A 25,725-nucleotide genomic window follows, 5' to 3' on the forward strand; every position below is an offset into this window, starting at 1 on the left:
AAACGACCAAAGATTGCGCTTAAGGATCTTCTGATTTCCCGCCGAAAATCTCATCACTCCTTTAATTCCAGCACTAGCCATTTTTAACCGAGTGACATCTGTCACCATTATGACCGTATATTAATTTATTACTATTAAGACGGGAAAAACCTTCCCACTTCCCACACAACTTCCGAGGCGGTTCCATCATTTAGCTTGTGAAAGGTAACTTCTTCTCGTCATCATTTTTTACTTTTACTTTTGCGCTTTAATCAAAACTTCTCTCTTTCGCCAAACCCTCTTCGCCGGACCTTTGAATTTTTTGTTTTCTCCGATGACTTCCGATTCTGAAAGATCTGAGTCTCCGTCTTATGACGAGAGACGTTCTAGCAATGACGAATGCACTCGTCCTAACGACATTGCTGGTCCACACTACAGATCCACCTGTACTCTTCAATCCCTAGAGCGATTAAAGGGGCTTTGCCAGATTCCCCCTGGAATCATAGCAGAAGCACATATAGCCGACCCTACGGAGTCCCCGAAAAACCACCGCGATGGCTACTTTTGTGTTTACGAAATCTATTTCAAGGGCTGTGGACTGACCTTCCCCCTTCCTGAAGCCCTAGTTCGATACCTGGCGGCTCTCAAAATCGCTTTACCTCAGCTAACCCCCAATCTCCTCTGAATCATCCTTGGGATCATAACCGTTGCGGCGGAAGCTGGCTACATTATTGGGGTCCCCGAGCCGAACGAACTTCTAAGTGTGAGAAGTTCGTCAAAGAAAACGGGGTACTTCTCGGCATATCCAAATGCCAACAGGAACGTCATCTCGCACCTCCCGAACAAGGATGAAAACTGGCACCATCGTTGGTTCCTGATTAAGAAAACTCCTACTTCGATTGGAAATCTTTCCGATGTACTCCCATCGAAGTGGTCTGCAAAGCCTACTAGAAACTAGGTCGTATATTCCTTTCCTGGTTGTTTTATCTTTACTGACAAAACTCGTTGTTTCACTTCGCAGCTTTCATCGCTTCGACTCTTCCGACTGAAGAATTCGTCAAATTCTTCAAAACAATCCTTGAAGGGGAAACCCTTTGGAATTCTTTCACTCTCGATCGGTTTGTTGAAGCCAATCGAAAACTCAGGATGAGTCCTCCCAATCACCTTCATCGTCTTCCGCCTCCTCCTTCAACTCAGGGAATGTCAGCTCGGGCCCTCATTGCCCAGCGTAAGAAACTCTCCAAGCCGATAACAGAGGCTTGTGATAAGAACAAGGCGCTCCTTGCGGCCGCTATTGATAAGAAAGACTACAGCTGGACCTTGCTGGTCGACGACAACAACACCGAGGGGGCCAGATCTGTCGCTGCTTTCAGATTAACACCCCATCGTGAACGTCGTGACGATCGTTCTCCTCGGAGGGACCGATCTCCTCGTCGTGATTCTCCTCGTCCTCTCTGGGATGATTTTAGCAACGAACCGCTTAAGAACTTGGTTCGCAGGAAGAGAGACAAGTCATCTCGTAGTGATTCTTCTCCGCATAGGGAGAAGTCGAGGGCCCGGACTGACCGTTCACCTTGATCGTCCCCTCCTACTAAACCAATGGGTCCTCCTGCTCCTGTTGACATGTCCTTCTTTTCCAAACATGATGGTGAGAAGACTGCTCGGAGCGTGTCTCCCCAGAAGGAAAGTTCTAGGTCTCAAGATACTTCCCCGAAGTCAAAACCTGCTCTTGTCCCCCAGGTCAAATCGCTTACAGGTGGTGATTCATGCATTCTTTAAAGGTTTTCACCCCATCCTGATTCAAAATATTACAATTCCCCTTCTTCTTCCTTCACAGCTATGGAGAAAGAAGGTAGCGTCTTCCGATGCTTTAAGACCCGGTCGGGTCTAATCCTGCCAGAATTCGACAAGTGGCGTCCGGCAATTTGCGAACGCTATTTGCTTCATGCGCACCACTCATCTCGGGTTAGTTCCACCAAGTTTTTTTTTTTTTTTTTTTTTTTTTTTAGTTTCGCTATTACCCTTCATACTGACTCTCCATCCCGAATTTATATGAAATGCCAGGCAAACAGTGAACTCAACGATATGGTTGAGCACTACGAGGGACTGCTGCTTAGCCAACTACAGGAGATTGGTTCGTTGAAAGGCAAGCTTACTACTGTTGAAGCTGACCTCCACTTATCTTCCGGCTCCAAGCAACAACTGGAGGACCAAGTCGACAGTCTCACATCTGAGCTCGGGACGATAAAGCGCGAACTGCGGGACCAGCAAGATTGGAATTACCAACTCCAGGGGGAACTTTCTGGTGTTCAGGACAGACTGACCGAGTCCGAATCAGCTGCTTATAATCTGTCCAACCAATTCGATGAGCTTGACGCTAAGTATAAGGCGATCACCAAATTACGGGACTCCGAGTTGGCGAGGTCAGCGTCGAAGGCTAGGAAAGAGGTCAAGGGACATGGGATGGACTTGATCCAGGGGGCCATCCGCTTCATGCAAACCGAGAAAGCACGATCGATTTTGGAATCGGACGTCAAAGAGTACGAGAGCAACTTACTCCTGTTGGAACAAATCCACGAAGAGGGCTTCTCCGAAGAGCAGGAAAAGGCCGAGCTAACGAATAATTTGGCTGAAAAACGAAGTCGGCTCGCAGCCATCCCTGCTTCCTCTTTCAATCCTCAGCAGTTTGAGGAGTTCTTCACCGAGTCACCCCCCTTGGGCAAATCCAGTTTAGACTGGGCTGGTAAGTCCATGTTCTTTTAACACTAACCCTTTACTTGCTTTTAATTTTTGGCTGACTGGAACCGTTCCTCCTAGGTTCACATGAAACGGGGAACGTCGCTTCATCGGAAGTCCCTGTTGCGTCGGTTGTCACCCCAGAAGATGATTGCGCAATCGGGAACGAGCAGAGAGCCTCTTCTGAGCAAGTCCCAGCTAAAGAGGCAAGTGAGACCCTAACATCTGAAGTGGAGGCCGAGGTGTCTGCTGATTCGTAGTGGCTGTGTCCACTCCGAATTGGGGCTTGTCCCATATTTTTTTTTTTGAGACTTAAATCTTTATGTTTTTGCTTTTTCCTAAAGAGGCTTTATCAACTTCTTTCGAACAAGATATTTGCCTGAGGAGGCTTTTAAACCTTTTTTTTGAATTATAATCCCTAGGGGGTTTGGTTAAAATAAAATGCGGGTTTGCAAGGTCCGCTTTTAACACTCTTTGGCCTAGTGGCTATGTTTTTTGAGATTTTTAGGCTAATCAGGCCCTTTTCTTGGAATGCGAGAACTGAGCTCGGCTTAACGCGAGGTCCCCACCTCGGGTTTAGTCAACTTTGATGAATTCGTTGGGCTTGGGCCTTAAAAACTTTTGTGCTTAATGGGCTTCTTGCCTTAAATGCGACGGTTACTCTTTCCCTTTCTTGGGAAATAGGAAAAGCCGCACGTCTTTAAGGCAATAACTGCCTTTTCTCTGTTTTCAAAAACAGTTTTAACCACTCGGGCATGCTACCATCATTAAATTTACGGTTTCAAGATAAACCCTAGACCTATTATAAATAGAGGCAAGTTTGCCTCTAACTTTTTCCAAAGAACTCCAAAATTCCTTGGTAATTTTCACAATAATGGAGAACGAAAATATGACCCCCATCGATCCTGGCATCCCACTATTCTTGTTCGGCGACGGCTTCGAGCCGGCCGGCGTTCTCTTTCCTCACGCCGTGTTCCACTTTCCTTCGAGGGAGAAGAAAGAGGCTTACGACTTCATGGACAAGGTCAGAATTCGCCTCTCTCGACAAAACTCCTATGCCTTTTTCTTTTGATTTACTTATTCTTGTGACAGGTCGTCGACAAACATCGCCGTTTATGCGACGAGAGGAAACGGCTAGGACTCAAGAGGCAAACACTCGAGGCTCGTATTGCTCGGGTGGAAAGGAAAGTGAGAGCCTTGGAAAGTGATCCCTTTCAATGGGAGTGGAGGAACTTTGATTCTATCGCAGAGATCCCGAGAATGCCCCGGATGTATCTCCGCGCTAAAGGTCAGGTTCAGGGACCAGTGAATGCCCCGACCGAAGTTGCTCCTCTTGTCAGCGAAGAGGAAGACGAGGAAGATGACGACAAACCTTGCAAACGTGTTCGGAATGAACTCGGAGTGGAAGGCAGGGACGATGCTTTCACTTCGAATTCTAAATCGGCGATGAAGGAGCCTGTTCCTGAGCCTCTTCCATAAATGTCTCAAACTTCGTTCTCTTTTCTCTTTTTTTTTTTTTTGAACTCGTAATGGGCCTCGGCCCTTTTTATTTATGGAAACACTTGCAACTCTTTTAATTCTCATATCATTCTTGGAGATACGTCTTTTAATGCAGGATCGGTTTAAGGGCATAAATCTCTCCGCGAATCACTCCATTTCCGGGTTGAATCCGCAGCTTGCTAGGGATACGACGTCCCTATAAATTACAGTTTCAAATTCCCTTCGTTCCTCACTATTCTTCTTACTTCTGCAAATATGGATTTTAACCTTCGATGTTCAGAGTCTATGCCGGACTTCTCCAGGATCGGAATGATAGATGAAGATGTTCCAAGTAGACGATCTTCTCCACTTCGCGGCTTTTTCAGATCTCAGATCCAAGCTCCATGCACTTTGATCAAAGACCTTCCAGATAGAGACCGGGAGATCACGATGGCCTTTATCAAAGCGCTCGCAATTCAACACAGGAAGCTATCGCTGGAAAATAAAAAACTTCGGAAGAAGATTCATCGAATGCAACGCAGGGTTACTGCGATATCAAGGGATCTTCACATCCTTAGTTCTCACCCCGGAGAGTGGATTAAGCTCGGAATCTCCGATTTTGCTCGTATCCCGGATTGTATGATGCCAGTTCTTGACCTCGCTGGTCAAGGAGTTCAAGTGTTCTGCTCTCCGGGAGGGTTTTCCTAACTCGAAGTGTGCGAAGATCGACACTTTGTCTTATTTGTTTGAATAAATGTTTTGCTTCCAGTTTTTGTGCATTCGCCTAGTCGAATTTTTTCTTTTTAAGAAATAAAAACAAATTTTCATTAATAGCTGAACTCGTTTTCGAGCTGCCTACGTACCCATTTCGGGATCAAGCCACACCGTAGTTCATGTACATAATAAAATGCGTATTATTTAAACATAAAACTTCTTTAGATTGATCACGTTCTAAGGTCGCTGGACTGGACTGCCTTCTAAGTCTTTCAACCTATAAACACCATTTCGAACCACTTCGGTAACAATATAAGGCCTTCCCAATTAATGCCGAGTTTGCCTGCGCCTTCCTCTTTTTTATTGTCGAAAACTCGCCTTAGCACATAGTCTCCTACAAAGAATGGCCTACTTTTGACTTTGGAATTATAGTATCGAGCTGCTGCTTGCTGGTAATTTTGTATCCGAATTAATGTTTGATCTCGTCTTTCATTAATGGTATCCAGCGAGTCGTCGAGCATTGCTGAATTCTCCTCCTTATTCAATGGTGCTTCTGTTTGGCGAAGGCCAGGCACGTTGAGTTCAGCCGGTACTATTGCTTCCATGCCATAAACTAGAGAGAACGGAGTTTCTCCAGTAGGTCGCCTAGGGGTTGTACGATAAGCCCATAGGACGGGTTGGAGTTCATCATACCACCCTCCCTTTAGGTGATTCAAACGTTTTTTGAAATTGCTCAAAATTGTTTTGTTCGCAGCTTCGGCTTGGCCATTTCCTTGTGGATACCGTGGAGTAGAATAACTGACCTTGATTCCCCATTCCGAGCAAAAAGCTTCAAACTCGTGCGAAATGAATTGTGGCCCATTATCAGTAACTATCTCGTATGGAACCCCATGTCGGCATATGATATTCTTCCAAATGAAGTATTCACCGCCGAATCTTTGATGCTAGCATATGCTTCAGCTTTAATCCACTTTGAAAAATAATCCGTCAAGACCAACAGGTATTGTACTCCTCGAGTTGATCTGTGCAATGGTCCAATGAATATCCATCGACCACCTCATAAATGGGTACAGGGCAGAGATGGAGGAGAATAACTCTGAAGGTTGATGGATCAACGGTGCATGGAGTTGACAACGTTTACACCTTTGGGCGAACTTGACACAATCCGTGATCATAGTGGGCCAATAATAGCCCATCCTTTTTATTTTTAAAGCCATGGCCCTTCCAGACGCATGACTCCCACACAGACCTTCGTGTACTTCTCTCACGACGATTTCGACTTTGGGCCCAAAAATGCACAATAGGTAGGGGTCGCTGACAGCCCGCTTATACAACGCATCCTTCGATAGACAAATTTTCGCGCTAACGATTCTCATTTTCCTGGCTTGCCACTTATTTTTCGGGATCTCACCTGTCATGATGTAGTGCTTTATTGGCTCCCTCCAATCAGCCCCCCAATCTTTAGCCGGAATTTGGTCAATCTCATGAAATACTCGTGGTTCCGGTTCGGGATGTTCATTTGGTTCAAGGTCTGGTTCGGGATGGTTGTTTTCGACTAACGGTTCCGTCTCTATAACAGTTTCTAGAAGTATATCTGGCTCCTTGTTGTGCTTTTTCGACTTCCTCCGTTTAACAGGTGGCAGCTCGACCTCGGGCTCGCCACGTTCACGCGCTGCTGCTCGAGACCTTGTAACAACGAGAACTTCTTTGTCAGTTTTAATGCTTCGTTCTGCGATACATTCAACCGGAATGATTCTTTTTAGTTCATGATCTAATGTTGACGCTAATGCGGCAAGTGCATCCGCGGTTGTGTTTTCTCCTCGAGGTATGCGAATTAGTTCGAATTTCTTGAAGTCTTTGGAAAGACCTTTCACTACTTCGAGGTATGCTTCCATTCTCAGGTCTTTCGCTTCATAATCGCCATTGAACTGATTAACTACTAACTGTGAATCACAATAAGCAACCACTTCTTCAGCTCCAACCCCTTGTGCCAGTCGAACTCCGGCAATTAGTGCCTCATACTCTGCCTCATTATTAGAAGCATTAAACAATAAACGGAATGATTGTTCAAGAATTTCCGACGTTGGGGATTCCAACTTGATTCCTACCCCAGACCCTTGTTTGATGAAGATCCGTCTACATACAGTTTCCAAGTCTGATTCTCTGGTTGCTCCGGTGTCCTCAGCACTAGTAGTTCGGTTAGGAAATCTGCCAAAACCTGAGCCTTCATGCTGACCCGGCTTTTATATTCTATATCATATTCACTCAGCTCCACTGCCCACTTTTCCAATCGTCCGGACTGATTTGGACTATGAAGTATTATTCGGAGTGGCTGGTTGGTTAACACTTGGATTGGATGAGATTGGAAGTATGGACGTAGCTTCCGGGCTGAAGTTACTACTGCATGTGCGAGTTTTTCCATCATTGTGTACCTTGTTTCTGGATCTGTCATTGACTTACTTATGTAGTAAATCGGCTTTTGCTCTCCGCGGTCCTCTCGGACCAAGACTCAACTAACTGCATGTTTTGACACTGAAACATACAAATAGAGCTTCTCGTCCACTTCGGGTTTAGACAACACTGGTGGAGTGGTGAGGTATGCTTTAAGTTGTCCGAAAGCTTCTTCACACTTCTCATCCCAAAGGAACCCTTTGTTTCCCTTAAGAATTTGATAAAAAGGTAAAGATTTGTCCGTTGATCTTGAAATAAATCGGTTTAGGGCTGCAATTCGACCAGTCAAACGCTGTACTTCCTTGAAGTTCTTCGGAGATGGCATGTTTAGAAAGGCATTGATTTGGTTTAGATTAGCTTCAACTCCTCTTTTTGTCACAATATAACAAAGGAATTCTCCGGATGGAACTCCGAAAGTGCACTTCGCCGGGTTCAGCTTCATTTGATATTGGTTGAGAATTTCGAAACACTCCTCCAAATGCTTAATGTGATCCTCTTTTTTCAAAGACTTAACCAACATATCATCTATGTAGACTTCCATTGTTTTCCGAGATGCTCATGGAACATTTTGTTGACCAACCGTTAATAAGTTGCACCTGTGTTTTTTAAAGCAAAAGGCACTACTTTATAACAATAAGTACCTCTGTCCGTGATAAATGACGTCTTTTCTTGGTTTTCAGGATCCATCATTATTTGATTATAACCCGAGAAGGCGTCCATGAAGGTTAATAATTCATTCCCAGCGGTAGATTCCACGAGCCGGTCTATATGCGGGAGCGGGAAACTATCTTTTGGACATGCTTTATTGAGATCGGTGAAGTCGATACACACCCTGTCTTTTCCATTTTTCTTTTTGACCACGACAGTGTTTGCTACCCACTCCGGGTACTGTACTTCCCTTATAGATCCTATTTTTAATAGTTTGTCCACTTCATCATTTACTGCCTTTGCTCGCTCTACTGCGAGTTTTCTTCTTTTTTGTTTTACAGGCTTGAAACTTGGATCCACGTTCAGTTTGTGGCAAATTATGCCTGGATCTATGCCGGGCATATCCGCCGCTGACCATGCAAATGACGTTTTGTTTTTCCTTAGAAGTTTGATCAAAGCTTCTTTTATTTCGCCAGTCAAAGTAGCTCCAATTCGGACTTTCCGATCTGGTTTGTCTCCTTCTAATACTACTTCGATTACTACATCATCCTCTTTCTGCCCACTAGGAAATCTTGGAATTATTCCCTTCTTCGCAGGTTTCGTTAATTGCTATTGGATCTTCAGTCGATGACTGGTCAGATAACACGTTCGTGAAGCTTCTTGACTTCCTCGAATTGTTTCCACTCCACTAGGAGTTGGAAATTTGATGCATTGATGATATGTCGAGGGGACTGCCTTCATTTGATAAATCCATGGAGTCCCAAGGATGATGTTGTAGGTTGCCGGTTTATCAAAAACAACAAAATCTACTATTTTGACATATTTTTGGCAAGAACTGGCAGCTTGATCGTCCCGAGAGACATGGCCGACTCACTTGTGAATGCCACTAAAGGAGACGGAGGTCCCACTATGTCTGCCCGACTGATTCCCATCCTTTCCAAAGTACCTAAAAAGATTAAATCGATCGAACTGCCCGTATCAATGAGAATTCTCGATACTTCAAAGTTGGCAACGTCTAGGGTAATGACTAGGGCGTTATCATGAGGTCTTTCGAGGTGATGTGTTTCTTCTTCGTCAAATGATATTGACGCGCCATGGAAGTCAATTTCTTCGCCCAAATTCGCTTTAAGTAAAACATTTCGCCTATGCTTTTTTATGGCACTGATCGTATCTCGGCAAAGTTTGGAACCTCCAAGGATCACATTGATTTTTCCCTTCGAACTTCTAGGTTCTTCTTCGTTGGATTGCCTAGGTCTTTTTAAATTCTGATCTTTGGGGGTATCCTTCGCTTCGTGATATTCCTTCACGAAATCTTCTATCTTGAATTTAGAAAGATCTCCACTGGCCCACAGCTCTGCGAGGTGTTTTTTGAGGACACTACAGTCTTTGGTTAAGTGTCCGGTTACCTTATGGATGTCACAATACAAACTTTCGTCATGGATCCAAGTGTTGACCTTCCTTTTCCTTGAAATTGCTTCCCGACGGTATTGTTAAGGGGTTGCGATCCGAACTTTTTTGGTCCTTGGTTCTCCCTAGGCTCAAACTTTTTGATAGGGAAGGTGACCGCTGGTTTTGCTTGTTTGTTCCTTTTTGCAAAACTTTCTTTTTCGTCTTCTACTTCCATCCAGTTATTTGCACGGAAAAGTGCGTCTTGAATCGTGTCTGGTTTGTGAAGTATTAGATCCTCTTTGAACCTTGAGTCATGCCACAAACCTTTTCATAGGGCAGATAAAGCTGACTGCTGCGAGATTCTTGGGAGTTTTGACAGCACCCCCTTGAATTTGGTGATGAAAGTTCTAAGTGACTCATTTGGCCCTTGTGTTAGATTCCAAAGGTCAGCATCCGAAACGCTTTTATCCATGAGGATAGAATATTGTTTCAGGAACACAGCCGATAACTCGTCGAAGTTATTGATTGAGCCTGGTTCCAGCTGGGTGAACCACATTAGTGCTTGACCGCAAAGATTTTCCGAGAAGAGTTTGCAATATCCTGCATCCTCGTCAGCTTCATCCAATTCGACTCTTCCAGCAGCAATCAGAAAAGCTGCGAGATAGCTCTTTGGGTCTTCTAATCCACTGTAAGGGTCCAGTTTGAGTTTCCGAGAATCCTTGATTCTCAAATTTGCAATTCGCGGGATGAAAGGTGTTCGCCTAGCTTCCTCGATGACTCGGTTGATGTCCGGCTCCGAACTGGTGGCCTGGTGGAACTTTGATTTCATTTCTCTTAGTTCCTGGCTAACCTTTCTCATGGTTTCGAGCTGATCGAAGCTTTCTTGATCATACTGATCTACAAGCTGGTTTTCATCTCCGAGCTGCGTCTCTTCTTCCACCGGTTGAATTACTGGGTTAGGGGTTGTTTGTTCGTTGGTTTCATTTCGCACACGTGAGTTTGGCGTACTGAACATACTTCTTCGGACTCCCACAGTATTTCCTGCACCTAGAGAACGAACACGAGATTGAATAGTATTGACGCTTTGACCAAGAGATACCTGGGTTGTTTTAAGCGTGTCCACAGCTTTTTCCACATCCGAGAACTTCTGCGACATTTCTGACATGGTTTGCTGCATGGCCTTGAGAGTTTCAGCTACTGACGAGTCAGGGATGCTTGCTCTAGACATTGCTGCTTATCTCGGAAATGTAGTGAGAGAAATCTGACAACTCAAGAATCTTCTATTCCCCACAGGCGGCGCCAAAATGTGGACGTTGGATTCACACACTCGAATATTTGCTTATTTAGTGGGAAAGATTATTCTTGAGAACAAAAATATGATATGAAAAAGCTATGAATTGCAATGAAAATGATTATAGTTTATTTGCTAGAAAAATTGCCTCTCCTTTACATGGCTCATGCCCCTATTATTTATACTAACAAACGACATTTAACTCTCAATTTAATACAATTATTCTCTCTTAAATGTGTCCGTTTTGGTCTTCGAATTTAATGCTCAACGTTTGAATTTGAATTGATTCTGATCTTCATGGGCTTCGCCCTTTAGCCCAAAAGCCCCGAACTGAAATGATCTTCAACTTCGACTGCGTATCCTTCTCGTGGTGAGACCACTCCGATCCCTCTTCGTGGTATAACTACCTCGACTAAACTTTTGGGCTTATATGTCTATCGGGCCTTGTCCTCTATGGGCTTATGTCCTGCCTATGTGACAATCTTTGGTTGGTCCCGAACCACCCATGCGGGATCCGACACCAACACATCTTGCTTACTGGCCAGAGTTCTCTTAGGAAATATACTGCAACTCTACTCCTTTTTTGGAGAGCAATATCCCAAACTCAGCCTCTCATGGCTGGAGAAGCATCTGCCTGGGCATAAATCTACTCAAACCACATCTTGGCAAACTCTTGGGCAATGGAGAAGACACATCTATTTGGTATGATCCCTGGCTATCTCTCTCCAAACCACAATTTCCCTTTGGACCTACAACGGAAGCAACACAAAATCTGCGGGTATCACATCTCCTTCACAGTGACTCTTTGAAATGGAATGAAGGCCTGATTGATGAGTTGCTACCTGATAATAAGTCAGATATCCTGAAACTACGTCCAAGCATGCTGGGAGGGACTGATCGATGGGCCTGGCTTCCGACTTCTTTGGGGATTTACTCAGCAAAATCTGGCTACTATGAAGCCCTGGCCATGGAAAACTCAGAGTCTTCTTGCAGAGAGCCTCCCTCACCTCTTGATGACTATGATTGGAAAGCAAATATTTGGAGACTTAAAAGCTCCCCCAAGATAACACTCCTCCTCTGGAAAGCGATGCAAAACGCCTTACCTGTAGGAGAGAACCTGAAACGCCGCAACATCCTCAACTCTGTGCACTGCAGCCATTGTGGAGCAGAAGAATCGATAGTCCACCTATTCTTCTCCTGCTCATTTGCTGCTCAGATCTGGAAGAATTTGCCCAGCAAGACCTTATTGAATGCTAACCACATCTCCAATTTTAAAGAAGGATATGAAGCCTCAAAGCTCCTCACGTGCCTCCCTCCAATTGGATTAGGCGAGGGTCTTCTATCCCCTTGGATCTTCTGGGCGATCTGGAATGCCAGGAACCAAAGAGTTTTCAATGACCGCCACCTCCAACTTGAAGAGGTTATCTTACAGGCAATCCTCAAAGCAAAAGATTGGTCCCAAGCCCAACTACCTACTGGCCAGATCGACAAACCTGTGAATAGCTCAGCCTGCAAACCTTTGGCGAACCATATCATTATATGTCACACAGATGCAGCTTGGAAACCAGATCAAAATGCAGGATTTGGCTGGATTTTTACGGATCATCGCAAAATAGAACTAGGCCATGGCTCTGGTTATGCTGCAAACGTTGGATCTCCTCTTTTGGCAGAGGCGATAGCAATCTTCCTCGCGGCTCAACATGCCCGTAACCTGGGTTTCACCCACATTTCTCTTGCTTCTGACTCGTCTCAACTAGTCACATCACTCAATTCGGAGCTCCGACCAAAGGAACTCCACGGGATCATCTTTGATATCCTCGATCTATCCTCTTTGTTTGATGTTTTCTCTTTCAATTTCATTTCTCGCAAACTCAATCACGCTGCTGATTCTCTGGCAAAGGAGTCGTTGACTTCTCTTGTATTGGGCCTCGCCCATGTTTAATGAGATATAAAATCAGTGTTTGCACAAAAAAAAAAAAAACTAGAGAGTCTTCTCTCCATCTAGGGTGTCCACATCAGCATCCATGTCATCATAATTTATTATTTTGTGGGCTCCACTTATTTCATTTATTAAAACAAAACAATTAAACTAAAACTAATTCACACATTAAATAAAAATAATAATTGACAAAAATTAATGAAATATTATGAAAAAACGAAAAAAATAAATATACAACTTAAAATATGAAAATTTTGAATAGAGATTGAATAAATATAAATTAGATCATTATATTTTAACATATAATGAGTAAATATTTTTAAATAGTTAGAGATACGAAAAAAGAAACTTATCATATATTTTAATGGTACAAAATTTATTTTTTAAGAGTTACAATTATTTAGTAGAGTAAAGAAAATAAGAGTTAAAAAATACCAAATTTAAAGGTTTTTACTTAAAATAGAAAGCAATTCATTTTTTAGAATAGACATTTAAAATTTGAGTACCGATTAAAAAATAAAAAGAATTTAGAACATATTATTATTTATAATTATAATATAATATAAGTAGTTAAATTAAAATATTTTATATATTATTAATTTTTTCTAAATTAAAAAGTGAATACCTAAAAAAGAAAAACTAAATATTAATTAGTGTTTAGAAAATTAACATAGATTGAAAAAAACTAAGGTGATTTGCAATAAAACAAAAAACTATCCTAAACATCACAAATAAAAATAAAATAATCTTATCGAATATGAAAACTGTGTAATAATAATATTTGAGAATGCTATTTGGAAATTAGAATAGTAATGGTAGATAGAAGAGTTTTTCATTAGAAATAAAAAGGATTTTGTTTTTTTTTTAATAAATGTATTTTAAAATTAGAATAATTTTTATGAGTTCGTAAGTGTCACATTTTAGAAAAATCAACATTAAGAATACTTTCTAGAATCATAATATACATTAAATTATATATGTAGAAAGAGATTTTTGTATTTTTCAAATGGTCAAGATAAAGTACAAAATTTCACGTTGAAATCCTATGTTTATGAATATTAATGAGTATATATATGAGATCTATTTTCTATAAAGCAATTTTAGATGCACCAAAACATGGTAAAAAAAAAGCTTTATGATAAACATTTCCTCATATTTCTGTTTTGATGTTCACTTAAATAAAAAGATCATGAAACTTAAAAAAAAAAATTGAGTATTGAATGATAGGAAGGAGAAAATAGAAATGATCTAAGGAGAAAAGAGAGTAGATGTTGAGAGACGACGAGTGAATCATAGAAGATAACGAGAAATATTGTAGTGAAAAATGTGAGAAACTTTTTACTACTTTGGAAAGATAATTCATATGGGTAAAGTAAAATCTTTTAAAATTCAATTGATTATATTTATACTCAAAGTATAAAAGTTTAAAATTAAATCCCGCGTGTTGCGCGGGTACACCATCTAGTTGATATAATCGATGACATGAAATGGAGGTAAAGTCTTAAAAAGATTAAGATAGTTCAACTGAGTTTGAAATGGTCTTGACGTACGACTATTTTTTCTTTCATCTCTATTTATGTCTTTTATTAATTTTAAAATTATTTATTAAAAGAAAACTTGCGGAGAAATAAATACTCTTGGCAACAAGTTTTCTTTCGTCATGATTACTAAATTAGGTCCCAAAATGAACTAATTTAGGGCACTAATGAAACCCAAATTAACTTCACTACTCAATTCTAAAGATACCTACCTACATATAGAAAACAATGTAACAGACTCGTGAGTGGTGACTAATACATCTAAAGTTTAGTTTATTATATTTATTTATGAGAAATATATGTTGAGTATATTCGCATTTGATATTACTTTTGTAGTTATCGGTTTCAAAAACTGGTGGCCCGACGGTGGTTCTGGATCTCTTCAAGGGGAGAAACCTCCTATTAAACATTGATTGAATTAATGTCTCAATCAGTTTGGATGGGAAAGTGGTCGAATTTCCATTTCTTAGAAATAAGTTCTTTACAAGAACATGATTTTCTGTTTTCTTTCAGTTGTCATTGTTGTTCGGTAAATCCGAATTATGTAGGTACGGTCTCTTTTTATTTCTCTTTGCAAGATGTAACTTACAGATTCTGTATGTGTTTCATATAATCTGGGAGCTCAAAGTAATAAAGGAAAGTTATTTTTTCCATCGGTTTATGTCACATGTTCTGTTCTTAAAATTTTTGGTTTACTTATGGTTTTATTATTTATCAAACCAAAGGAATCTCAGCAGTTATATGTTTGGTTTTGTTATGAAATTTCTGTTAAATAACGAAGGAGTTAGGTCCACTTTAAATATTACATGGCATATGATTGTTACATATAAGTTAAATTCGGTTTGGTTTAATGAGGTAATATACGAGGAGAAATTTTCAAATGGCTTACGTAAGGCTCTTGTATTTAAAGCTGTGTTGGGTCAAATGAAGGGTCAACACACCCTATTGAAGAACGAAGATAATATATGAAGATATTAAGTTTGAATTGTCAAGGTTTAGGGAATAAGGCAACAATTGGTTATTTACGGGATGTGTGGAAACAACATCGGCCAGATTTTTTGTTTCTTTCGGAAACAAAACAATCCTCTTTATTTATGAAAAAATTTGTTGGTCATTTTGGTTATAAGAATTTAAAAACAGTTGATCCTATCGGTTGTAGTGGTGGTTTAGCTCTTTATTACAATAATGATTTTAATGTTTCAATTATTTATGAAAGCAATAGTTTAATTGATATTGAGGCTATTTATAAAGGAAAAACAATTTATCTCACATTTGTTTACGGAGATCCGGTACCAAAAAACAGAGACCAAGTTTGGGAACGGTTAACGCGGATTGGGATATCTCAAAATTCTCCTTGGTTTTTGATCGGAGATTTTAATGAATTGACGGGAAATCATGAAAAAAGAGGTGGTAAATTGAGACATGCTTCTTCTTTTATCCCTTTTAATTCAATGATAAATGATTGCGGCCCCATGGAATTTCCATATCTTGGAGATTGGTTATCTTGGAGGGGATGGCGGAATAAAAAGCCTATTCGGTGCCGGTTGGATAGAGCGTTAGCAAATGAGGATTGGCATGAATTATTCTGCAATTCTTATGTAGAATATTTACAAATGGTAGCTTCAGATCATTCCCCGGTAGTAGCTACAATTGCTGATAAGATACCACGTGGTAAGCGCTGTTTTAGATTTGATAAAAGATGGATCGGAAAAGAGGGATTACTAGAGGCAATTTCAAGCGGGTGGAATCTCGATTCTAGTGCTGAAGATGGAAATTTTGTGGAAAAATTGACTAACTGTCGAAGGGCTATTTCACAATGGCGGAAAGATTTATCTCCATATGGACGAAAAACAATAGAGGACTTGAAATCGGAATTTAATGCAGCTCAGCGGGATGATACGAGAACACGAGAGGAAATTACGGAATTAACATTGTAGCTGAAAGAGGCTTATAGAGATGAGGAGCTATATTGGTATCAAAAACGTAGGGGCCTTTGGATGCAATTAGGGGATAATAATTCGAAATATTTTCATGCTCTTACAAAACAGAGACGTGCAAGGAATCAGATTACTGGTCTACATGATGAAAATGGGATATGGTCTGCAGAGGATAAAGATATTCAAAACATAGCGGTTTCCTATTTTAAGGATTTATTCACTACAATGTTGAACCCGAACCCCCCAGGGTTGGTAACATCATGTAAAAGATGGGACAAAGTTCTCATAAGACAAGTACAAAGATGGGTTGAATAGATCGTATAAATTTGTGGAGAAAATAATATATATTTTGTTATAGCTGGACTCGAGAGACGAGCTACCTACGTACCCGAAGCGGGATCAAGCCGTAGTTCGATTACAATAAAGAGAATGTATTTAGTCATTATTACGAATGACATTGTTTGTGTCTAGATAATGGTGAGAAATGTAGAAGATGAATCTTGTGTAGAAGAATATCCGTCCCTTTCTTGGAGTCTTCACTTCTCTTTTATAGCCTCTTCCTTCCTTCTAGGATATCTTTACTTGGCCATTAAATTCAGAATTAACTCCAAAAAATAACTCCAATTTTTGGTAATTAACTCCTAATCTTGAATGACAAACTGTATTCCTTTGACAATGGCAATTAATTCATGAATTTAATCACAAATTAATGTCAAGGTTTGACCACCCCCTTTCGCAAGATAGGGCTCCTTGGATTTTGTAAAGTGATGGTTCTCCAACATGTAAAATGGACCCCTTGCGGGATCCGGTACCAACATACAACTAATCCTCAAGCCTTTGAGGAGTCTCTAGCAGAGGTTCAGACAATGATAACGGATCCGATTAATGATTTTTTAACGGCTCCCGCGACGGAATGTGAGGTCCGAGCGGCTTTATTTATGATGCATCCGGATAAGGCACCCGGACCAGACGGGATGACAGCTTTGTTTTTCCAGAAAGCCTGGATTACCATTAAATCGGATTTGTTAACTCTCGTTAATTCTTTTTTACAAGGAGTTTTTGACAAGCGGTTAAATACGACTAATATATGTCTTATTCCAAAAACGGAGCGACCGACTCGGATGACAGAATTACGGCCTATTAGTCTCTGCAATATTGGTTACAAAGTTATATCAAAGATCCTATGTCAAAGACTTAAGAAGATCTTACCAAATCTTATTTCGGAAACCCAATCTGCTTTTGTAGAAGGGCGACTAATTTCGGTTAATATACTAATAGCACAAGAGATGTTTCATGGTCTGAGAACTAACCAGTCATGCAAAGGAAAATTTATGGCTATTAAGACGGATATGAGCAAAGCTTACGATCGGGTTGAATGGAGTTTCATAGAAGAATTATTAAGGAAGATGGGTTTTTGCGAAAAATGGATTTCGTGGATGATGTGGTGTATCACAACAGTCCAATATAGGGTCTTACTTAATGGACAACCAAAAGGGCTAATAATTCCAGAGAGGGGACTTAGACAAGGAGATCCTTTATCTCCTTACTTATTCATTCTCTGTACGGAGGTACTCATTGCGAATATTAAGAAAGCGGAACGTGAAAACTTGATTACAGGTATCAAGGTATCCACAGCTAGCCCGTTGGTATCTCATCTCTTATTTGCTGATGATAGTTTGTTCTTTTGCAAAGCCAACAAAGAACAATGCAGGGTAATTTTGGGAATTCTAAAACAATATGAAGCGGTTTCAGGGAAACAAATTAATTTTTCAAAATCATCTCTTCAGTTTGGCTACAAAGTTGATGAGTCTATTAAGGAAGAAATAAAAGCGGCTCTGGGTATCCACAATCTTGGTGGCATGGGATCTTATCTTGGTCTACCGGAAAGCCTTGGTGGATCTAAGATAAAGATTTTCTCCTTTGTTCGAGATAGACTTCAGGTTAGGATAAATGGTTGGTCGGCTAAGTTTTTATCGAAAGGCAGAAAAGAAGTTATGATTAAATCGGTAGCTGCGGCATTACCAACATATGTTATGTCATGCTTCAGACTACCAAAATCAATAACTTCTAAACTTACGAGTGCGGTCGCAAAATTTTGGTGGAGCTCAAACGGTGAATCGAGGGGAATCCATTGGATGGCTTGGGATAAACTTTGTAGTAGTAAATCGGAAGGTGGGGTAGGATTTCGGAACGTGGATGATTTTAATTCAGCGTCATTGGCTAAACAATTATGGCGTTTGATTATGGCTCCTGAGTCACTATTTGCAAGGGTATTTAAAGGACGATATTTCCGGAAATCCAATCCATTGGATAATATAAAATCGTACTCTCCTTCTTATGGTTGGAGAAGTATAATGTCAGCTAGATCTCTGGTTCTTAAAGGACTTATTAAAAGAGTTGGTTCTGGGGCGTCCATCTCAGTATGGGAGGACTCATGGATACCAGCTCAATTCCCGAGACTAGCAAAAAGTAATAGTTCAATTACTGACCCATCTTTAAAAGTTAATCAACTTATCGACAGCCGGTCAAACTTTTGGAATATGAATCTCTTGGCGGAGCTTTTTGATCCAGAGGATGTCGCGCTGATTAGTGCTTTGCCTTTGGGTGTCTCAACTAAGGAGGATACCCTTGGTTGGTATTTCACAAAATCAGGAAATTATACGGTTAAATCGGGTTACCATACCGCACGGACAGAGACTTCTGATGCCACCCTTAAATTTTTTGGCCCGGATATCAAATCTCTGAAAGCTTATGCATGGAAGGTGAAGTGTCCACCAAAGCTACGACATTTTTTGTGGCAAATATTATCAGGTTGTGTACCTGTTACGGAGAATCTGAGAAAGAGAGGTATAAATTGTGACACCGGATGTGTTAGATGTGGCGCTGTGGAGGAAACAATTAATCACACACTTTTTGAATGTCATCCTGCAAGACAAATCTGGGCTCTTTCTCCAATCCCTTCGGTTACAGGGATTTTTCCCTCGGCTTCTATTTACGCGAACTTGGATCATCTTTTCTGGAGAATTCCATCAGAGATTGATTCGTCTTTATTTCCATGGATAATTTGGTATATTTGGAAAGCGAGAAACGAGAAAATTTTTGATAATGTGGATAAAGACCCATTAGAGGTTCTACATTTAGCGGAGAAAGAGGCACAAACTTGGCAGGTTGCTCAATCTGAGCTACATATTGACAACCAAGGTTCTTCAGATACTGTATCTCGAAATCGCGTGAGAGAGATTTCATTGGATTCCAGTTACTCCGGACATCGGTGCTTCATGGATGGATCATGGAAAAGGACTGATATTTTTTCGGGAACAGAGTGGTACTGTACATCGGCAAATGGAGAGATGCCAACCATGGGAGCTGCAAACATCCGGCGAAGTCTATCCCCCCTACATACATATGTCGAAGCTCTACTCTGGGCGATGAAGTGTATGATTGGTGCTGACAACCAAGATGTAGCTTTCTTTACAGACTGTTCAGATTTGGTGAAGATGGTGTCTTCTCCAACCGAATGGCCGGCCTTCTCAGTGTATTTGGAAGACTTGAAGAGTGACAAGGAAGAATTCTCTAATTTTTCTTTATCTTTAATTCCGCGTAGCGCAAATGTAAAAGCGGATAATTTGGCACGAATAATTCGTACCGAACCGCATCATATCACTTATGTAAACAACATTACTCAGAAATGGCTCTTTTGAGAATCTATTTTATTTAAGCTGTTGACAAAAAAAAAAAATTTCATTTAAGTTTAAATCAAGTTTGGATAAACAAATGAATCAACCAGAAAAGATGTTAGGATATTACATATACACAGAAAATGTTTAGACTTTTAACACACAAAATGTTAATGAAATCAATTGGTCCAAATGAAATCATTATACGGAAGGAGACCATTAGCAAATATCTTTGTGTTGTATAAGATGGAATTGGGGAAGATAATAGTATTGGGAAAATAATTGTTTTAGCATGTCATATGTTGATCGGAAATAAAAATAAAGTCTTGATAACAACAGAGGGGGCAAATTAAGTAAGTAACACTCATACGATATTATTAATATTCTCCATGTTCCTAGAAGATTGATTTTCTAAAAAATTTACATATATATACAATTATTGTTTAATTATTTAATAATTAGTTATTTAATAAAATATTTTTATATAAAATATGAAAATAGTAATCTTAAATAGCTAATTATTTTTAATCATTACATCTTGAAATCTACTATTTATTAATATCAATTAATAAAAAAAGAACCTAAAAAATCAATTTTTGTAGAACATACATAAAGCACTAGAACATCAATCTTCTAGGAAGAGAGAGAGTATACAACAACACTATTAAGGTGTTAAATTTTGCTGATCAGTAATAAAATCAAAATGACAAGAAATTCAAAAATTTTACGAATTATATCTCTATAGATTTGAATACAATGTGATTATTTTCAATCTGTTTCTCTGCTTACATTACATAGGTCATGTTTGTTTCGTAATTGCAGGACGATTGCGACTGCGACTACGACGATTTTGAATCGCATGATGTTGTTCGTTTAGCAATCGCGCGACTATTCGCTATTTAAAAAGTCGCATCGCTAATTTTTGATATATGAATTATTAGTATACATAACATGTTTTGTTTTATTTTAGAAGTTAGACACACTTTATGTATGCATAATAGGCATTAGTAACACATTTTATGTAGTAAACGACCAGTGGCTGAATAATATGAGCAGTATATTCTAGAACATTGGTGTAAAAAGAAAATTCATTAATAAAATAGAGTGGCTTTAGTATAGGGGTGTCAAAATGAGTTAATACCCATGGGTTACCCGAACCCGCCCATGATTTTAGTGGGTTTGGGTAGAATTTTTTTACCCATATATATATATATATATATATATATATATATATGGGTTTCAGTGGGTTACCCTATTAGGGTTATGGGTTTAATGGGTAAAACCCATTAGGGTCATGGGTTACCCATGGGTTTCATAACCAAAACTAAAAAGTAAAATTTATATATATCTATATTAATATATTATGTAAAATTTATATAAATATATATAAAATATCTTCTTTTCTTTACAACTATCTTTTTTATTTGGTTTTATGGTTCTTTGGATTTGTGGTTTTAAGATTTTAGGATGTTTTTCTACTTTAATATCTAGATTTTTTAATTTATTATTTAAAAACTTTTGTTGGTTTACAATTTTATGTTATTTTTTTGGATTTTTATTATTTATATATTTTATTATACATATATATGGGTACCCATATAACCCATTAAGCCAATGGATTTTTACAATAATGGGTTTGGGTATATAAATTTAACCCATATAAATATATGGGTCGGGCCAAACCCGTCCATTAAACACTCGAACCCATGTTGGTTTGGGTCGGGTCGGGTCGGGTTACCCATTTTGACACCCTTACTTTAGTATGCATATCAATTATTCTATATAATACCAAATAGAGTAAGATTAGTTCAAAACCGCCATTGAAATTGGTGTTTAATCGATGGGCTGAATTGAAATTGGGGTAAAAGTTATTCATTTTTTTTTCTCACAATTCTCAGAAAAACGAACCTTCATGACTCTTTCCTAAAGACACCTCTAAATAGAAAGAACGTAACCTCTAAACTCTAAAGTGAGATTATTGCCTTAATTAACCATAGACTTAAGAGAGAAGTTGTAAGTTTGTGTTAGTGGAGTAGATGGAGAGTTAAGTACGCAACTCAACATTTTCACTTTCTTTCAGCTATAAATATGTTTAGAAGAGGTATTACATTCCACCACATAGAAAAACTCTTTCACAATATTGCAGTTTATTATTTTATCATCCTTTTTTATTTGTTTGAAATCTTTGTGGCAAAAATGGCAAATGTTGGAAACACTAACCTGCATGATCGTTTTAGAACACTAGTTGGTGACCTGAACTTGGCACAAAATCAGTTTCAGTTCAAATGCGCGGAGTTAGTGAGAAATTATGAAGAGTCTCAACCGAAGAAGGTGCTGGAGGAAAAGAAAATAGATTTGGAAAAGCTCTACGAGAAGCTAAAAGAAGTTATGAAGAAAATTGTTGCTTTCGCCGCAAAAATAGGTTAATTTTACTTTTCTAATGAAGATCTCTTGTACATAAATAATTGAGATGTTGGTCTGTGTCTAAACTCTGATGACGAGTGATATATAGACAAGTTAATTATTTTACTTTTCTTGAACTATTTAAGTCCTGTGAGACTTTCTTGTAAATAAATAATTGCTGTCTCTAAACTCTGATGAGTTATATATAAAATACATATGCATTTGTTTTTATCTGTCCCTTTTCTCTTTTTCTTCTTTATGAGTCGAAGAGACTCACATTCTCTAAAGAGTGTCGTTCCATGGGATCCAAACAGAGAAAGATTTGAAAATCAGTCTCATTTCTTGATCATTGTCGAGTTCTTGGTAAAATCCCATTAGAGATTTTTCTCAACGAGAAGTGATATTTAGGAAAGCCTAAAAAGGACGAGAATCCATTATGATGATGATCCCATTGCCTTGTGTCCCAAGAGACGCCGAAGAAGAATAAGAGAAGCTAATATTAATTTATTAAGTTCTTTATTAAGATCAAAAGGAAAATATTCCTCAAGTTATATATAATCATCTAATCCGGATAGATTAAGTGTAGAGTTGTAATTCTTCTATTTATGTTATTTCCTGAAAAATGTATTACAAGTTGAAAAAGATTAAGATAGTTCAACCGAGTTTGAAATGGTCTTGACCTATGACTAATTTTCTTTCATCTCCATTTATTTCTTCTATAAATTATAAAACTATTTATTAAAAGATAACTTGCGGAGAAATATTTACTCTTGGCAACACGTTTTCTTTCTTCATGATTACTAAATTAGGTTCCAAAAAGAAAAAAAGAAATACCTCCAAAAAGAAAAAATAAAAAAAGGTAAGATAGACTGTTTTTGCTGGTTACATGTTTATTCTCACTAAAAAATGAAAACTCTTGATAAAGAACCCATGAACTTAGCGAATCATATCTACATTTGGATCTAATTATGTGCCTCAATTAATATGATGTCTGTATAGTACATTTTTTTTTATCTTAGTGGGTTGCACACATTTTCTGTATGTATATCCTATGAGACATTAGGACACAATTTAACATTAGTTACACAAAACATATTTGTTGCCAACCAAACTAAAGTGATTTAGGTAGAATTAAAACATTGGTGTCAAAAAACATTTGTTATTTCAAAAAGAATGGCTGATATATATTTGTCACAACCATTTTACATACCAAAGAGGGTAAAAATGCAAAACGCCATTGAAATATTCTTTTACAAGTTTAGTATTGTAGCTATTTATTTTTTATTTAAATAAGTTACACTTATATATCAAAGATAATGTAGTTGCTTGGTATTTGAATCTGATTCTCTGTCTACGTTACATATTAGTGGATTTAGTTGTCACTTTGTTGTCGCTTATGAACTTCATCGTCATTATTGCATCTTGTGTTCTTTTTTTTTTGGTTAACAAATTAAAAGTATTTATCTTGTTAAACACACGGGTAAAAAGAAAAGCCATTAATAAAAATTAAAAAGAGAGGCTGATTTAGTTATCACATCTATTATACCAAAAGAGTACGATTAATTCGTAAATTTGAGGTGAAGTGAGTGGTGCAATGACCCGTGTGGAAAATCAAATCATGGACCTAAAGATTGAAGTAGTGCTACTTTATTACCCAGCCGATGAAATTGCTCCTGCAGCGGCCATTGCGAACCTTGAGAATGAGAAAAGAACGTTGGAAAGGCTCTCCTCGGAGATGGAAAACTCGATAGTACAAATGGCTGCTTACATATTAAAAGAACAACAGTGATAGTAATTTAAATAACTGTTAATCAAGAAGATATTTAACATTAACTAATCAATAGTTATGTGTTAAATATAGTTACGTGTGTCACAAGCTTTAAGGTTGAATAAGAGAAGAAGAGAGTAACGGTCATGTTGACCTTGTACGGACATCTTTGATCTTATCCGAGACTTAACCAAAGTGTGTGTACGGCAATATTGTCTGGTTGTGTGAGCTGTTTAGGAGCTGGAACACACGTGGCTTATCAAGGCTGGATGAGGGTGCTAATTGTGTGTGCACAACCCATCTCTGACCTAGAGTTTGTTCTATTTAAAAGCCATAAGCGCCTCTTTCATTTGTAACACATATCTTTTCCTTATCAATCAAATACTCTCTCTTTTCCCTCAATCTTAATCATGGTTTCTTCAATCTTTCCTACTTAACTCTTTAAGATTTACAATAACGTTACTTCTCTTGAACTCTCTTTATGTAAATAAATAATTGAGAAATTTCTCTGTCTCTAAACTCTTATTAGATTGGTTACGTGGAAACCCCACTATTGATACTTTTCTTTCAAAATCTCTTATGTAAGTAAATAATTTAGAAACTGCTATGTTTCTAAGAGCCTGACTGGTTTAATTAAAAAAGATTGAAAAAGATTAAGATAGTTCAACCGAGTTTGAAATGGTCTTGACCTATGACTTGCTATTTCTTTTTCATCGCCATTTATGTCTTCTATAAATTTTAACATTATTTATTAAAAGAAAACTATCGGAGAAATAAACACTCTTGGCAACACGTTTTCTTTCGCTATGATTACTAAATTTAGGGCACTAATGAAACCCAAATTACCTTCACCACTCAAATCTAAAGACACCAACCTACTTATAGAAAATAATGTAACAAACTCGTCATCTAGTAAGTAGTGACTAATACACACCTCTAAAGTTGAGATTTTATTATATTGATTTGTGAGAGAGAAATTTACGTTTATTCGCATTTTGATATTACTGATCGAGACTTAAGAACGAAGACGAACAGATGTCATTTGATTTCAAGTTTGGATAAAAAATAAATGGACAAGAAAAATATTTTACAGATATACATAGAAAACGTCTAGACTTTTCAACACACATAGTTTTAATGAACTCAATTGGTCCAAATGAAATTATCATATTCATACGTACGGAAAGAGAACATTAGCAAATATCTTTGTGTTGTATAGAATGAAATTGGGGAAGAAATACTGAAATAGTATTGGGAAAATAATTGTTTTAGCCTGTCAAGTGTTCTGATCGGCAATAAAAATAAAGTCATAACAAACCCATGACTATAGCGAATCATATATATATAATTGGAAGTAAGTAGGTGGTTTAATTAATATAGAGAAAATTAAGAAACTAACACTCATACAATATTATTAATATAAAACAACGTCATTAGGGTGTTAAAGTTTACTGATTAGAAACAAAGTTAATGGATTCGAACTTTTTACGAATTATATCTGTAATGATTTAAATCCAATGTGATTATTTTCAACTGTTTCTCTTCTTAGGTTACATATTAGGGAATTTAGTTGTTGCATTATTGCATTGTGTTTGGTTTTGTTAACAAAACTATCTAGCTTGTTAAACCCGTGAGGTAAAATATGATTTTGATATATATGAATTATAATTAGTACATGTTTTTGATTATAGAAGTAACTAGCACATTTTGACCAAAAAAAAAAAAAAGAAGTAACTAGCACACATTTTTCTGTACGTATAATAGACATTAGTACAC

The 25,725-nt window shown here is 38.3% G+C and overlaps 3 protein-coding genes and 1 pseudogene across 4 annotated transcripts; 3 read left to right on the top strand and 1 right to left on the bottom strand.

Annotated features, from left to right (window-relative positions):
• Window positions 1-313: 313 nt before the first annotated feature.
• On the top strand, window positions 314-2,975 carry LOC110224460 (annotated as a pseudogene).
• Window positions 2,976-3,475: 500 nt separating this feature from the next.
• On the top strand, window positions 3,476-4,194 carry LOC110225437. 2 transcript variants are annotated; one of them, XM_021015196.1, is made up of 3 exons: window positions 3,476-3,739; window positions 3,808-3,880; window positions 4,124-4,194. In XM_021015196.1, exons 1-3 carry the CDS (start codon window positions 3,590-3,592, stop codon window positions 4,192-4,194), a joined length of 294 nt encoding a protein of 97 aa, XP_020870855.1. In that variant the 5' UTR covers window positions 3,476-3,589. The 2 variants fall into 2 exon arrangements, with proteins under 2 accessions (XP_020870855.1, XP_020870854.1); XM_021015195.1 differs by having other exon boundaries at window positions 3,808-4,194.
• A 4,239-nt stretch (window positions 4,195-8,433) lies between these two features.
• LOC110225221 lies at window positions 8,434-9,767 on the bottom strand. The gene has a single exon (XM_021014387.1). It carries the CDS (start codon window positions 9,629-9,631, stop codon window positions 9,410-9,412), a length of 222 nt encoding a protein of 73 aa, XP_020870046.1. The 5' UTR covers window positions 9,632-9,767; the 3' UTR covers window positions 8,434-9,409.
• An 11,920-nt stretch (window positions 9,768-21,687) lies between these two features.
• Window positions 21,688-22,414, top strand: LOC9327670. Its single transcript, XM_002891562.2, has one exon. The coding sequence runs from the start codon at window positions 21,867-21,869 to the stop codon at window positions 22,203-22,205; it is 339 nt and encodes a 112-aa protein (XP_002891608.2). The 5' UTR covers window positions 21,688-21,866; the 3' UTR covers window positions 22,206-22,414.
• Window positions 22,415-25,725: the final 3,311 nt, after the last annotated feature.

Source organism: Arabidopsis lyrata, assembly GCF_000004255.2.
Source record: "Arabidopsis lyrata subsp. lyrata unplaced genomic scaffold ARALYscaffold_1, whole genome shotgun sequence".
In the NCBI taxonomy this organism is placed as follows: domain Eukaryota; kingdom Viridiplantae; phylum Streptophyta; class Magnoliopsida; order Brassicales; family Brassicaceae; genus Arabidopsis; species Arabidopsis lyrata.